The sequence below is a fragment of the Cyprinus carpio genome, chromosome B14, assembly GCF_018340385.1.
Source record: "Cyprinus carpio isolate SPL01 chromosome B14, ASM1834038v1, whole genome shotgun sequence".
NCBI classification, from domain to species: domain Eukaryota; kingdom Metazoa; phylum Chordata; class Actinopteri; order Cypriniformes; family Cyprinidae; genus Cyprinus; species Cyprinus carpio.
The window spans coordinates 18,382,475-18,398,370 of NC_056610.1; the positions used below are offsets into that span (position 1 = coordinate 18,382,475).

At 37.9% G+C, this 15,896-nt stretch overlaps 1 protein-coding gene across 4 annotated transcripts in view; it reads right to left on the minus strand.

Moving 5' to 3' along the window:
- Positions 1-15,896, minus strand: part of ebf1a (EBF transcription factor 1a) — a 125,539-nt gene that overhangs the window by 4,473 nt on the left and 105,170 nt on the right. Inside the window, exons 11-16 of one of the 4 annotated variants that reach the window (XM_042738344.1) lie at positions 15,689-15,777; positions 6,016-6,081; positions 4,529-4,706; positions 3,438-3,617; positions 1,987-2,181; positions 975-1,043 (exon numbers count right to left, since the gene is read on the minus strand). In XM_042738344.1, coding sequence (XP_042594278.1) covers positions 976-1,043; positions 1,987-2,181; positions 3,438-3,617; positions 4,529-4,706; positions 6,016-6,081; positions 15,689-15,777 — 776 coding nt within the window. In that variant the 3' untranslated portion in view covers position 975. Of the gene's footprint in view, positions 1-974; positions 1,047-1,986; positions 2,182-3,437; positions 3,618-4,528; positions 4,707-6,015; positions 6,082-15,688; positions 15,778-15,896 lie in introns of all 4 variants that reach the window. The other 3 variants (XM_042738343.1, XM_042738346.1, XM_042738345.1) reach the window with 3 other exon arrangements.

Sequence of the window (15,896 nt, forward strand, 5' to 3'; positions counted from 1 at the left end):
TACGGAGAGGAAGCACTCCACGCTCGCAGATAAGAGATGTCTGCCTCAAACGCTCAATTACTTTAATATTGTCTCACTGTGGATGTCTAGATATTTCAGATCAACACCCAGGGCCAAATGCTGCGCAGAGTAATTGTCATAAATCAGAGGAAGCTGATTATGGTTTTGTTTCAGATAACAGTGAACATATGTCTTTAAAAAAATCTAACACATCTTAAACTAACTAAACTAAAATAACACAAAAACTAAAACAAAAAAAAAAAAAAACCTGAATATTTTTAGGACCATTAACCTTTTACCTTAACTGAAACTAAAATAAATAATAATAATATAATGTGGATGAAAAATAAAACATATTTTAAGGAACATTAACATTTTGTTTACATTGTGTCATGTTTGCAATTGTCAGTATATATTACATACACTTATTTATTTATTTGCATTACTTTATTTTATTTTGTTATTTTTTATTATTTAAATTTATTTTTAGGCTGATTTTAATAAAACAAAATTGCCAGGATTAATTTAGTTCTTTATGAAAGTAATGAGAATGAGGTTTTTCCATATTACAAATTTATGGGGAAATGTGAATCATGAAAATAATGTCACAGTGCAGAAAATCTTAATAGTACTAAATATTTTAGGGTATAAATATCATCCATACATTTTTTCTTGAAATTGACCTTTTAGAATTTTGTATTAGAGGATGTTAACAGACTTATGCTTAGTTAACTGACAAACACAAGCAAACACAAACAAACTCTGAGGAGGACTAGGCACAGGAAACAGGAAGTCGGGGCAGGAAATGAAACTCATATGGCATGCTCTTCGAGATGTGTAGCAGGCCCCCAGCAGAAGTGAGGAGAAAGAAGGAGGATGAAGGCAGAGGATGCTCTGACATTCATGCTGATGGATGGCTTAATGGATAGAAAGAGAGGATGATGAAGAAAGAGTGTGAGACAGGTGTAACATACTTCAGGAGAAGGCCAGTCCCTGCAGGGAGCTGGCGGTGGAGTACTTGCTAGAGTCCACAAAAGATTGATCTACTGGAAGCAGAGTGAGAAAGCAGGGGAAGGGGAAGGAAGATGATGGAAACAGAGAGAAAGAGAGTTATTTTTTAGGTACAAAAAGAGGAATTGGGTCAGAGAAGCAAATATAAAAACAAATTACCACAAGTTAGGACAAACTGACAGCTGTCTAAGTGTTAGAAGGCTGTAGATCAGACACTTCAGCTCGGTTTCAAAACAAGTGAGTCACATCACTGCCAAATGCCTACATAGACAGATGCCTTTCAACCTCATAAGTGACTATTTGGAAAGCTTTACACAGGCACAGATTCCTTATGTTATATAAACAGTGCTCTGCATTGACAAAAAAGTCGACAAAAACTAGGTGTCTTCAAAGGCAGAATAATTAGCTTATCGTAATTTTGGAGGCACCTCACTTTGTTTTATAACAGAGTGCTTAGAAACAAAAGTTTGGGTCAGTAAGGTTTTTATTTTAAGAAGTTAATACTTTTTTTTCCCAAAATGACACAATATTGATCAAAAGTGATAGCACAGACTTTTACATCATTGCAATAGATTTCTATTTTAAATAAAAGCTGTTCTTTTGATTTTTCTGCTCTTTAAAGAATCCTGAAAAAAGGATCACTTTTTTCATCAAAACATTAAGCAACACAATATTTTCAACATTAATAATGATAATAATTGTATCTTGAGCAGCAAATCAGCATATTAGAGTGATTCCTGAAGCATTAGTAATGATGCTGAAAATTCAGCTTTGTCATCACAGAAATAAAATATTTGAAAATATAAAGGTATTTCACAATATTACAGTTTTACTGTATTTTTGATCACATTAATGCAGCCTTAGTGAGACTTCTTAAAAACAGTTTACGGAACCCCAATATTTTTGAAGGGGGGTGTGTGTGAATATACAGTATGCATATACAGGTCAAGCTTTATATTCTGCTGTTCCTCTCACCTTGGAGGCCGTTTCCATTGGCACTGGTGCAGGTGGGGGGTGGCGAGGCCTGGGGCCGCACAACGGGAGCAAAAGCGCTCTTCTGTTTGACTGCAGACACCATGTTGGCCGGAGAGAAAGAGAAGATGCCTGAGGAACTGCTGCAGTTGGAGGGAAGACTGGTGGAGGAGGCCATGGTGGGACTGGAAGGAACAACTGAGGGACGGTAATGAACGAGAGAGGGGAAAGGATTTAGGGTGGATACCTTATAGACCTTATATACCTTATAGACCTATACCTCTGATAGTATAGGCAAATACTGTTATAATCCAGCCTTATAACAATGCTATTAGAATTTTAGAATAATAGTATAATTGTATATATATATATATATATATATATATATATATATATATATATATATATATATATATATATATATATAGTACTCCTTGTCTGGAGGTTCCCAGTGCTCCACTCCAGTCCCTCCCCTGTCCCATCTCTACCGCCTCTCCTTTTGTCTATTAATACCCTAAGAGCATTTTCCCCCTCAACGATTTTACAATTACTCCTGTCGTATTTCAGCTGCTCTCTTATATCCTGCTCTACCTTTATTGTTGTTATTATTCTGCGCTTAAATTTTATGGCACTTTCCCAAGTAAATTCTCCTGATAGTGTCATAATCCATTTATGAAGGCCTAACTAATCAATTAATGAAAATTGGAGCCCACAAAGCCTGCTCTCTCGCATTGATTGAAAGTGTCAGCGTGGAGTCAGTGAGCCTGTTAAAATACTTGTTAACATCACGGAATCAAAGTACCGAAGTTGAATTGCTTCTCCTGCAATTAGTTTATTGATTTAATTAAGACGCTTTAATTTAGAAGCCGCGCGAGAAGATTGGTGTTATACGAATGGCTAAGCATTATAGACAGCATCTGATCATGACTGAAGAAAAGAGTGGCTGGGATTTGATTTCTGCTCTTAAAGACACACACACCCACATGTCAAACTTTTGGGGTAAGTAAGAAAAAACCTCTTATGCTCACAAAGGCTGCATTTATTTGATCAAAAATACAGTTATATTGTGAAATATTGTCACACTTCAAAACAACTTTTATATTTTGATATATTTCAAAATGTATCTTATTCCTGTGATGACTAAGCTGAATTTTTAGCATCATTACTTCAGTCTTCAGTGTCACATGATCCTTCAGAAATCCTTCTAATATGCTGATTTGGTACTCAAGAAACATTTCCTATAATTATCACAGTTGATCAGGATTATTTGATGAATAGGAAGTTTAAAAGAACAGCATTTACTTGAAATAGAAATAACTGTAACAATCTAATAATCTTAAGTTAATTATCCTGAATGTGTTGCTGCATAAAAGTAATAAAAGAATGGTAATGGTAATTTTGAAAAATATTTAAAAAAAGAGAGAAAAACAGACATAGAGAGGATCAGTACTCACTGGCATAAGGAGAGTTGGCAGCAGAGCCATTGAGGAAGTTGGGTGACCCTCCCAGTGTGGTCATGCCTGTGTTGCCATATCCATTCATACTAGTAGAGACGGTACTGTAGCTACTCTGCTGGGGTGTTGTGCTGGGTACGTAACCGTGAGGGGATACACTGCTTGTGTTTCGACTGAAACCTAAAACACACATATAATGAGGAGAAGAAATAGGAAAGAAAGAGAATATATTTAGAAATGAACAGAATCAGCTCCTGGTCATCATTGACTTTCACTGTATGGAAAAGAGCACTGTGAGCATTCTACTAAATGTCTCCTTTTTTGTTACACGGTAGGAATAAGATCATACACATCTGGAATGTAATGAGGATGAATGAATGATGACAGAAATCTCATTTTTGGGTGAACTTTTCCTTAAAAAAAAGATGTGTGTGTCAGTGGCATATGGAGGCAGATAGGACAGGAGGAGGATATGGACTATAAATATACATCAGGACATTAAACGCTGACATGGGTGAAAGCAGCAGGAAGTTCTCGCTCCAGGAGTCCCCGCTGTCTGGTACAAAGGCAGCGCTCATCTCTGCTCTGCTTACTATTCATTCTCCCTTTCATCAGACGACTGATAAATTATTGCTGACTTAACACAAATCATTCACTGTCACAGAGGCCAAGGAATGCTGAGGTGAGGTAAAGGAGCCTGGAGGTTCAGGGAGTATTGCTGAACGCTTGTATCTGTCTGCATGCTGTCTATCTCGCTAGTTTTCACCTACTTGCCTAAGGTTTGAAGGACGCAGCAGACTACTGAATACCGTGATCTGGCACACTTTACTGAGACAGTACAGAATCACTCATATAAAAGGAAGTCAAATGGAAAACTGACAATGATTTGACAATTGCACAAGTGAATTCGGCCCTTAATGTCTCTCTTTGCACACACACACACACACACACACACACACACACACACACACACACACACACACACACACACACACACACACACACACACACACACACACACATACACACACACAAACTCTCATAGTCAATCACTTTTTTGTGAATGGTCAAAATATAAGATCTCCGCTCACCCTGATTGGCTCCTTGTACGGACTCGGAGACATTGACAGCGAGCTGGCTGTGGAAGGAGTTGACTCCCATCATGCCAGCATGGACTGAGCTGTTGGCCAGACCTGGCAGCTGGTTGTGTCCACGTGGGACGTTGTAGAGCGCCTCTGCGATATCCGCTGCTCTTTTCAGAATGATCTCCTGTCAGGATCAACACAAAAATGGACCAACGATTAAAAGGATATTATTAAGCTAAAAAAAAAAAAAATCACTCCAAGAATCACTCATATAAAAGGGTCTCCTTCAAATAATCATTAAGTATAAATAATAATAAAAAATAAATAATAATAAATAATCAAAAAATAAAAGTGAAATAGTACTTTCTAAAATATATATATATATATTAAACAACAATTTAAAAATCAAAAAATACTCACTGCAATTCTTTCTTAAAATGATTATATCTAAGCATACGCAACCTATGAGGTGCCAGATAAAATACACCTTGGTCAAATAAGATCATATGAATCAGTGAATAAGAGAGTCAATATTTTCTTAATACTAAAAGAACAAAATCTAGAAGTAAAATCATTAAAGATGTCTTTATCTGATAGTCAGCCCTGTTAGATAAAAGACACTAGTGTTAGGGGCTGGGGAAGGGGGGCTGCACATCTTGATGGAAAATGAATGTCTCATGATTTCCCCTCATAAAGACAACAGGACCGTGAGCAGGTTGGGGGGATTGGGGTTCCTGAGAGAGAGCTCTTTGAGTCGGTTGATGACTGGAGTCATGCTCCATCCACTGCCCAGCCTAAATAATTCAGCATCACTGCACTCATGCTCAGCTCTCAATCGATGAGCATATGCCCTCTCTCACAGTTCATAACTGATCTAACATTGAAGATGCCCTTGTGGTCCTTCAAACCAATGAGAGAGAGAGTTCTGGAGGAATTACATTGGGGGATTTATGTTGAGGGAAAATGTTAGGGAATATTAGAGAACAATTCTATTGTCTTAAAGCTCTAAAATGACTGAGAACAAATGATTAATTGTGCTGCTCAATTAAACCATTGAAATGTGGAACATGGCATTATTTACACTGATCCTATAACACAATGTGCCTCTTTTACTAATTATACAGTTTGCACTCTCTTATGCACATGCACTCTTGCCTGAGAGGATGTGTAGCAAAATTTCCCTTTTCTAAGTCATTTTAGAATAGAGTTTTTCAATTTCTAAAAATATTAAATATTTTTTAAAAACTGTCTTAACAAATTACTTATTTCTATGATAATTTTAGAATGTGATTTCTAAAAATTATAAAATGTCATAGTAAATTTAGAATACATTTTACACCCAAATTATTTTTTAATTGTGATTTCTACATGAAAATGCACCTAAACACATTTATGCACAAATACATGTGTATGCATGGATACTAAATGATGCCCTGTTTGTCTCTGAGTACTCTGAATGGTTTGAAGTTTCATTGTGTTCAATTGAATCTCACCTGATTATTGTGTGGCATCCCATACAGAGCTTCCACCAGGTCTGCTGCCCTCTTCAGAATCACCTCCTATAAGACAGAAAAGATGAATGTGGCACTTTAGCTTTCCATGTCAATTTTGATGCTAAATGCACAAAACATAATCTTCATCACTAGATCAATTTACTTGACAATTTATGATAATATAACTGATAAAATGGAAAAACAATAATGGTTAAAATGAAAAGAAAAAAACAAAGACATTTTCTGAAAACAAGTCTTAAAATCATATACTATTATTTTTATGAAATTAAGCATTTTAAGAATGTTTAGAAAGCAATATTATTATTATTATTATTATTTATTAAGCCAACACATTGCATTCAGTTTTTCCAGTCTATTTGGTTACCTGACACTCGACAGGCACAAATAAACTTACAGTACAATTACTACAGGATCAGTCCCTTTGGAACAACATCAGGGTAAGTGCTTTACTAAAGGGCAAAATGCTATCATAGCTCTTCAGTTCAAAGATCGCCCCTGACAGGGTTTGAACATGCGACCTTTGAATTGCTAGCCGATATCCTTGACCACAACTCCCCTACCATTTTTAGAGGGTTTACATCTTAGAAAACACTTTAACAGCCCCGTACTTCATCTAACTCTTCCTACCAACAATACTGTCACCGTTTCCATGTATAATACATGAATACAAACACATTTAAAGCAAATACATGCATGTTAGTACATGCAAACGACCGCTCCGCAGGAGGCAAGAGCTACAGTAATGCTATTTTCCTTCCAGGTAATCGACTTTCACTTCCATAAACGAAAAACTATTTATTACCATCCTTTTCACACATTAAACATTTATTTACAGTGTTCTTTACACTGTGTATTCATTTCCTTTCTTCCAAGCCCTCTTCTCCTCTTCATTTTTTTTTAAACCCTGAAGCTCCAGCGGAACCCTTTTTAAAAGTTAATGTGCCGGTGCTGAGGAAATAAGCTCGCAGTGCGACAACCAGAAAATTGTTCTCACCCTCAGCGTGTAACCCTCACTGCGAACAAGCCCCCGAGCATGTGTGCCTGCCTGCTACCCAACATATTGCCTTTCAATCAGCCCCCCCGCCTCCCCCCGGCGGCCCCAGATGCAACACACAGGCACGAACATGACGAGGGGGTCAGCAAAGCAATAAAGATTTTTAGTGCGCTGTCCAAGGTGCTAAATTCACTCAATAATGGGAGCTCTGGCACTGCGTTAACCCCTCGTTAGGGGTGCTTCACGGGGGAGGCTCCCGTCTTCGCTCGCCCGGGCTTGGGCTGGGTGATTGAGAGAAGCGAGGGAGCCTGGGGAGGCCTAAAGTGGTGCTTTAGTATGGATGTGTGACTCCGACGGACTCTCTTCTCCTTTACCCTCTTCTTGGCGGGATGGTGGAAGAACATAAGGGATGGGAAGCATTAGTCCATGGCTTGGTCCCCTGCTGCACCGGCACTGTGTCATTTATCCAGTACTCCTTTCCTCTACTTCTTTCCTTTTCGCACTCACTCGCCTTTGTTAGAAGGTCTCGTCCTTACCGATCAATCTCCTGTCATTACGGTATTGGGGGGTGGGGGAGAGATCTGTTGAGAGGGCAAATCCAATAAGGAAGGGGCCAAAAGTTTGTCCAGATAAACAAATAAATGCTATTAGCACGGGCCGTGTGTGGTGGCCCTGTGTCTGGAAGCAGAGCCCATTTCCTGGGCGAGTAGCAGGGCTTCCAGTAAGGGCCGAGCAGGGAGCCAGGAGCGGTAAACAGGAAAGAAACCTGATCTCGGATCTGTGCGTCTGTATAGCTGTCTATCAGTCAGAGCTATCAAAACCCGTGCTCAATCCTCCCCCTTCTCCGCTCCTTCAGTATGGCCGTTAGCTACGAGGACCCGATCTCTGCTTCGACCCATTCGTGTCTTTAGCACCCTGACAGGTGTTTTCCAGCCTTGTTTTCCATCAACGTGAAAGCTGAGATGTATATATACATTCATAGTAATACATAAGCACGTATAAATGTGAATGTGTGCAAGCAAACAACCCCAGGCATAGTGTTTCGAAGAATATAATATCAAATAGCCCACAGCGCAGCACCGTTAGGGCCAGCCTCCACATTAATGTGCGCCGGACATTGAATCTGTTCCTGTGTGTAAATTATGGTGGCTGGTAATATGATATACGTTCATTAGGAAGGGGACTGCTGAAAAAATGAAATAAGGCCCAGGTCACATCTGGAATGTTAAGGCAATGGCGTCTGCACATTTACAAGGAAGCCAGGCCTGTAAAAAACATGACAAATTTATTCCTGTGCTTGTTCATTTGCAATTTTATCATCTCCTAATGTTCTATTAGAGCAGTATTACCAGCGGGGTCACCAGCGTCGCTCATGCGGAACAGAGCCCAGTGATGATGTCATACTTCCTGCTCTGCTTCCCTGACCTCATGGACTGCTGGACTTGTGGAGATTCTGGTTTTATTAGCTTAACTGAGGTCCCTCACACTCGCTGCTGTACAGTCACAAAATAAATATATCTTATATGTCCTTCAGTCCACAGCATCTCATGGAAACAAAGGCTGTCAGATGATTAAAAATTTTAATTAAATGAATTACATGATATGCAAATTTAGGGAAAACGCCCCTAAAGAAGATTATTTAAAGCATTATAGTAGATTAGTAAAGCACCGAATCAGGAGTCAATGTACTTTTATCTTATTTACATATTATTGAATATATAGTATAAAAAAACCTTGTCAAGATCAACTAACCACATTTTTTAATTTGGTAATTAAATATTTATAAATATAACATTAATACAAATTATAAATATTATTAATCATTAATATTGTTAACCATGCACTTAAAGTTAAATTGACAGCCTTATTGTAAGCATTCAAAAATGAATTTCTAGCATGTAAGAACAGCACATACTCTATATACGGTGCACCAAATGCAAACCCAATCCAAGTGGGATGTACATACAATATGTGCAAGCTAACCACACAAACTCATATGCCTCTATCTGTTTTCAATAACTGTAAATGCTTGGCTCAAACTGTGACCACACTGGTGTGTAATGTCATGCTGTTTATACCCACCAAGGCTGCAATCCATTTTGATGAATGAGGGCTATCATATAGTGAGCCTTTCCCTATCCTGACAATAATGTAATCTTCAGTTTCAAACACACCATTTGTCGCTGATGTAAGAGATAAGATACTCCAACGGTGAGTCAATACAACCGTGACGGTTCCCAGAACAATGTGTCAGGTATTAATCTAATAGAAAAGTGCCTTTACCGTAGTAATCGTAAATATATGACAGCCCTATGTTAGTAACTGGCAACATAAGGGTGCAGTGGTTCATTAGAAATATGGTTTGTGGTGTTATAATGTATGGCAGTTAATGATTTAGTTAGTAACAACAGCAAGTTTTTTAAGGTACATATGTGTTAATTACCTTTGCGTGAGGTAAACTGTGATTTATGCAAGAGTGCACTGAATGAATGTGGCCATCGTATTGTGTAGATGCGGTGAATCACGTGTGAATTAGAGCAGAATGTCCGTTACATGAGTTTGAGCACAGCTGATGCACACTTCTTTGACTTCTGCAGATTTGAGTTTGCTCGCTCTGTCGAATGTATTGCTTAACATGGAGGCTTAAATCAAATATCCTTAGTCTCCCTCTAATCCCCCCCCCCATATCTTCCTTCCATCAATATCTGCCCATCATAAACATCAGTCACTGTGCTCTTTAACTAATGTGGCTTCATTGCATAATTCATATTCTCTCCGGGCCTCAAAGGTTACTCTCTGAAAGTCAATAATAACCTGTCTGTCCACATCTGCACTGTACGACAGTGGAGTGCAGCCACCAAAAATTTGCAAAGACTCAATTGCTTATATAACGAATACTATTTTTAAAGAAACATTTTGCTACAGTTGACTTTACTTGCTTTGAGATTTGCAGTGCTGGTCTAGATAAACTTGTGCAGGTTAAGTTTAACTAGATCCATATTCAGATATTTTATAGCAGCCTTATGGATTTCCCAGCAACGTATAAAGAGTGTGTTGCAGTGTTACCCAGAAGCAGGAGATTTTTTCCTGGAAGCACAGATTGAATTCTGGACCCTGTGGAGGCAGCCAAGGGGGATCAGGTGGATGTGAAGTGACAGGGAAAATGTGGGAAACAACGCTGACAGAAGAGATGGAGAGAGACCAAACAAGGCCGCAGCCTAGATGTGCTGAATATGGGCCAGGTGCATTATGGAATGCAGATTCCTCTATTCAATTCATTTTTCCTTCAAATTATTCCATATACAATAGATAAATATATCTATTATATCTATTAAATCTATTATAAAAAAATAAAATATTTGTAATATATTATATTAATCAGTTTTTATAAACATCCATTTAAAATATGAAATAATATATTACAAATATACACACTTATATACATTATAATACATACTTTTAAACAATATTTAGGCAGTCAATGGTCTCTTGCTCCATTCAATGGGTCATTGTGGGCCTTATTTCACTATCACTAGTACCACACATGCAAAAATCCTGTTGTTATAAGATACTTCAGATGTGATCATTTCAATTCATTTTACTTCAAAATATCACGGGAAAAAAAACATCTTGTTGAACTATTGCTGCGTAATAAATTTGCTGGGCTGGATAACATAGTAGCACGCTTGTTCAAGGACTGAGAGAAACAAGTTAACCTGCCGTGTTCCACACTTGGCCCTCACCTGTGATTGAGTCCAGCAGTTTAGAGAAGTGCCGTCAACAAACTGTTATTGCCTCAATAAAGGGCAAAATCAATAGTGCTGAAATGAGTGGCTGGGCGCAGTAGCCGACGCTGTTAATATCTCGCTGAGAGTGTTCGAATGAGAGGAGGAGGGACACAAATAGGGAGGGGAAGACAGAGAGGGAAAGATGCATACAGCCTCAATTACTCGAAGAAACCAGGGTAAAATCCATTTGCTAACACGAGCCTTGTCTCGACAACCGGCTGGACATGTATATGTACATAAAGAAATTATTTATCATTTACCCTTCCCATGTTCACTACCTCTACACCCTCTTTCCTCATGCAGCCTTGGCTGCCTCTTCCCCCTTGTGGTGACTCAATTATTGTTGGGTGAGCAGTAATAAAGTGAGGGCTGTGGTGCCTTCGATCGGCTGACCTGTGAGAAGGCAGCACCGGACAGCTGACTTCACCATGATGGATCACCCTGCTCTCTCTCTCTCTCTCTCTCTCCCTTACCTCTGTTCCTTTTGTTCTCTCTCTCTCTATGCCAACCTGTCATGGCCCAGGACTTAAGGTGTACATGTTTGTGTGTTGTTGAACGTATTGGGCTATTGTTTTCCATGTGATCTGCATTCTCTGGAGAAGAACATTAACTAAGTTGGCATACACAATTTGCATACTATAGAGGGCAACATTTGAGTCATTCATTTTTTCCATATAGAAAAATTTAAATCTGTCAAGAAAGACCTACTGTACCATGAGCCTGGGGGTTGTTAAGCGATAGCATATGCTTCTGGTGAAGCCAAAAGTACACTAAGCCCTACACTACCCATAATCCTCCAAAAAAATCAAGACTAGAGGTCCAACTTGGAACCAATGTAAAAAAAATAAAAAAAATAATTAAAATCAGAATTGAAAAATACAATGAAGGAGCTCAGCATGTCCAAGTGCCACTCTCATGAAGCACTGTGAATAACGTATTTTGTAACAAATATTTCAAGTATATTGCATTTTGTACATTGACTATAAGTCAGTTTTATATTGTGGTTTCTTTTATTACATATTACATCATTTTCAGTGCTTCAATGCATTGTAGTTAATTCCCTCATAAAACACATTAAGCATAACAATAAATATCAAATACTTTTTTTTTTGCTTTAAAGTTTGTAATTTTTTTTTTTATCCCAATGAAAAAAAATGCATATCTCACACACACACACACACACACACACACACACACACACACACACACACACACACACACACGCACTGCATTTTTTTGTCTTTCAGTATAAATTGGTTAACATTCTTGAAATAAAACATTTACCTGAGAAGCAAAATGACCTATGATATTAATGTTTATATTTAGACAAAAATAACACAATTTAGTAAGGGTTTAAAGGGAAAAAATAAAAAATGCAAATAGGGTAAATATAAAAAAAATTATATTGCTTCCTTTTTTCATTTTAAATATGGCTATTTTTCTTATCCAACTGGATTTTTTTTTCTTGTTCTAAACATGAACCTCAATTAATTTGGTTAGATTTCTCTAAAAACAAGGCTTAATATGTCATTTTGTTTTAAAGTGGGGTTGTTGAAAAAGTGGGCACGTACTTCAGTATCCTAATATAACCAAACAAGCATCTAACTGCTTCCTCAGGGACTTCCCCTATACCTGACCCTGGAGCTGTCTCACAGAGTAGTTTTGCCTACCTGTTTTATTCAGCACCTCTAATAGAGTGAGGCTGCTCACTTGTGGGCCATCCCACCCTATTCATTAAAAGGTAAAGAATCGGTTAAAAATATGGGCGGCCGTTAAGCGGGCTCTCTGGGGAGTGTGGCCACGAGTGTATTCAGATCTACCTCTTTTACGCTGAAAATAGTGGGAAAAATGTGACAAGTGACCCCGACCATGACCCACCTAATGCATTCAGCTTCATCATCAGCCCAGGAAAATGAGTCCAAATCAAGCCAAGGTTAAGACCACAGAGAGCATATGTGAGCAACATGATGCCCCAGTTTCAATGAGAATTACCAGACTGTTCCAATATGGCAGAAAGAAAAAAACAATCATCATGGGGCACATTTAACTTTTCCTCTTTCTGCAGAGAAGCTGGCAAGCAAATGACAAAAACAGGGTTCCCGGATATTTTGACCAGTTGATTCCTATGGCATGTTGATTTTTAACAATATTTTCATGGAGCTTACACTAAAAACAATGACATAAGTTGAGCAATAAAAATGAATTTGGAAATGGAAATCACAATTGTAAAATGTAAAAAAAATATCCTGATATTTTCAGATGACTGTGGGAACTTTCAATATGCTATTTTAAATGTCTAGCAATTTATATTTTCATGTATATAAATGTATCTGTCATTATAAGGGGATATTTATATCTTCATCAGTGACATCAATGAGCCAGTAATGTAATAGTCCCTATCAGCGTAAGGAGGGACGAGTAGCAACACATGTCTGCTGGGCCTTTTAGCGGGTCAGCACAGTGCTCCAGTACACGGTGGAGGGCGAGTGTGTTTTTGCAAGTATGCTTGTGTGTGTATGTGTGTGTGTGTGGTAGCACAGGGTTCAGACTGTGGGACTGCAGAGGAAGGTATTCAGACAATGTCCATGTGGTTCATTAGGGACTGAGATCAAACACTGTGGCCCTCTTTAGCCCCAATGACAGGAGACAGAAGATCTGTCCTCTCCCCACCAGCTGGGGAATGGACACTAACACGAGGGATGAGTGAGAGAGTGAAGGAAGAGAATGAAATAAGAAATAGAGAGATAGAGGGAGGAAAAGAACTGTAATGTGGGAAAGCCTGAATGTGCAATCTCCTGATGTTGGATAAAAAAATCAAATGGAAAATTGTTTATGTTTATTTCTTAAGCTACAGATACCATTTAGCAAATAATATCACTACACACTACTAGTCAAAAGTCTGGACACACTTGAAGTTAATATTTTCATTATCTAAAAACTCAAAAAGGAGTTTGCAGTGAAAATTAATTATTTTTAAATAACAATATTTATTTTATTTTTATTTTTATTTTTATTTTTTAGCTGTAGTCAAAAATTGTTCCAAGAATTGTTCCTATATGATTCTGCTTGTTTTAGAAAATAGTTTTCCCCATGTAGATGGCGAATGAAAAGCTTTCATAGTTTTGATTACTTCATTATTATATAGATAAAATGTGAATGATTGTAATAATAATAATAAAGAATGGGGAGTATGCACACATTTGACTAGTAGCATTTTTTTTAAAACCTTGCCTGACTAGTTGAAAATAACAGTACAGTGCCCACAACACCCAATCTGTGCTGTAACTCATGACCCATTTAGTGTGCCTGCAAAATGTTAAATGTTGACATCACAAAGGCTCAACTATGATATCACTTCCTGTCAAACACTCTACTACATCACTAAACTGTGTGCCTCAATGAAAAAAAGGAGGGGGGGGAAACAGACTGTGTGCCAGGGTTATTATAGTTATTACAACAAACAAACAAACAAACAAAAATATTTCAGCTAGTTGCCAAGACAATATTTTTTATTTATTTCAAGTTGATGCACTAAAATAATTACTTTAAATACATAAACATCCTGTACATATAAAACAGACACACTTTATTTTAAGGTCCAATTCTCGCTATTAACAAACTATTAATTATGACTTTTGCCTCAATAAACTCCTAATTTACTGCTTATTATTAGTTAGTAAGGTAGTTGTTAAGTTTAAGTATTGGGTAGGATTAGGGATGTAGGATATGGTCATGCAGAATATGTGCTTTATAAGTACTAATAAAAAGCCAATATGTTAATAATAGGCATGCTAATAAACAACTAGCTAATAGTGAGAATTGGTCCCTACTCTAAAGTGTACCTATAAAACTATAATAGTATGTCTATGATACTAAAATAACAGTGCTGTGTGCGCAGGCCACATTAGATTAGCAGTCCACTGGAACCACCTGGCCACCAACTCGACATTTGCCTGATTCCTGTAGATTGGCTTTGGTTTGACGCCACATTCGTTGACCCCCTGGTCTAATTTGATGTGTTTAAGATGTAATGGATTGGGAGGTGGCTCATGGGCTGTGAATACTGATGGCCCAGCTTTGATACAGAGGGCTGCTAACAGCACAAGGTCAGTCCTGAGCGTGAGCAGGCCCAGCCAGCCATAATTACTCCCTTATTTTTTTTACACTATTAAGTGGTGCTGCTGGAGCGGGGCTCTGGGGTATAGGACACGCACAACAAGATAAAGTAATGTTTATTTATCCCTCCCAAAGGATCCATTTACTTGGCCTGCCTATCCTTAAGAAGCGTGCATGGAGAGAGAAATAAACACCCAACTGGGTCCACAACTGGGCTCCTTTCATGAGAATACCAAACACAACTGCATGGAATTGAATATACAGTATATAATCTCTGAACTGAAGGAGTCTTTAATGAATGGTTCAGATAACTAGACCGTGTTTCAGCTAAGGCTACCGTGATAAATGGAAATCGGGACCAGTGTGTTTATGTTAGTAATTGCTCTTTGAAAATAAAAGCGAAGTAGAGAAATTAAAGTCAACACTGAAACTCATTTTTCTTCTATAATGTGATGAGTGAAACATAATATTCAATGAGAAAAAATCTGGATGAGACTTATTCTTTGGGATTTCTTATTCTTTTACATACCAGATTAGAGCCAAACAGTGTCTAAATAGTTATTTGGGTATTGGTTATTATTATCCAGTAGCCTGTGTGGCCTAATTGACATCAGCAGAAAACAAAAAGTTATTTGAAAGGATAATCTTTGGAATAAAGCACCAATGAACTGTTCACAATACGAAAGTAAATAGGGTCAATATTGACTTCATGTTAACGTAAAAAGAAAGAAAGCACAATAGTTAGAGAACTGACCTTTGGTAAGCGCTCAGGGTCACCTGGGTGTCTAGGGATCACCTTCTGTAGCCGCTGGAAACCGTAGTCAATAGTGGGTTCATTCAGTGCTGCAGGAAAGAGAAAATTCAACCACGTTACCGCAGGGAAATGCAACACCCATCTGCAATTACCATTACAAAGAAATGTATATAAAACATAAGTGTCATTTCCTTCAGACCTCAATACG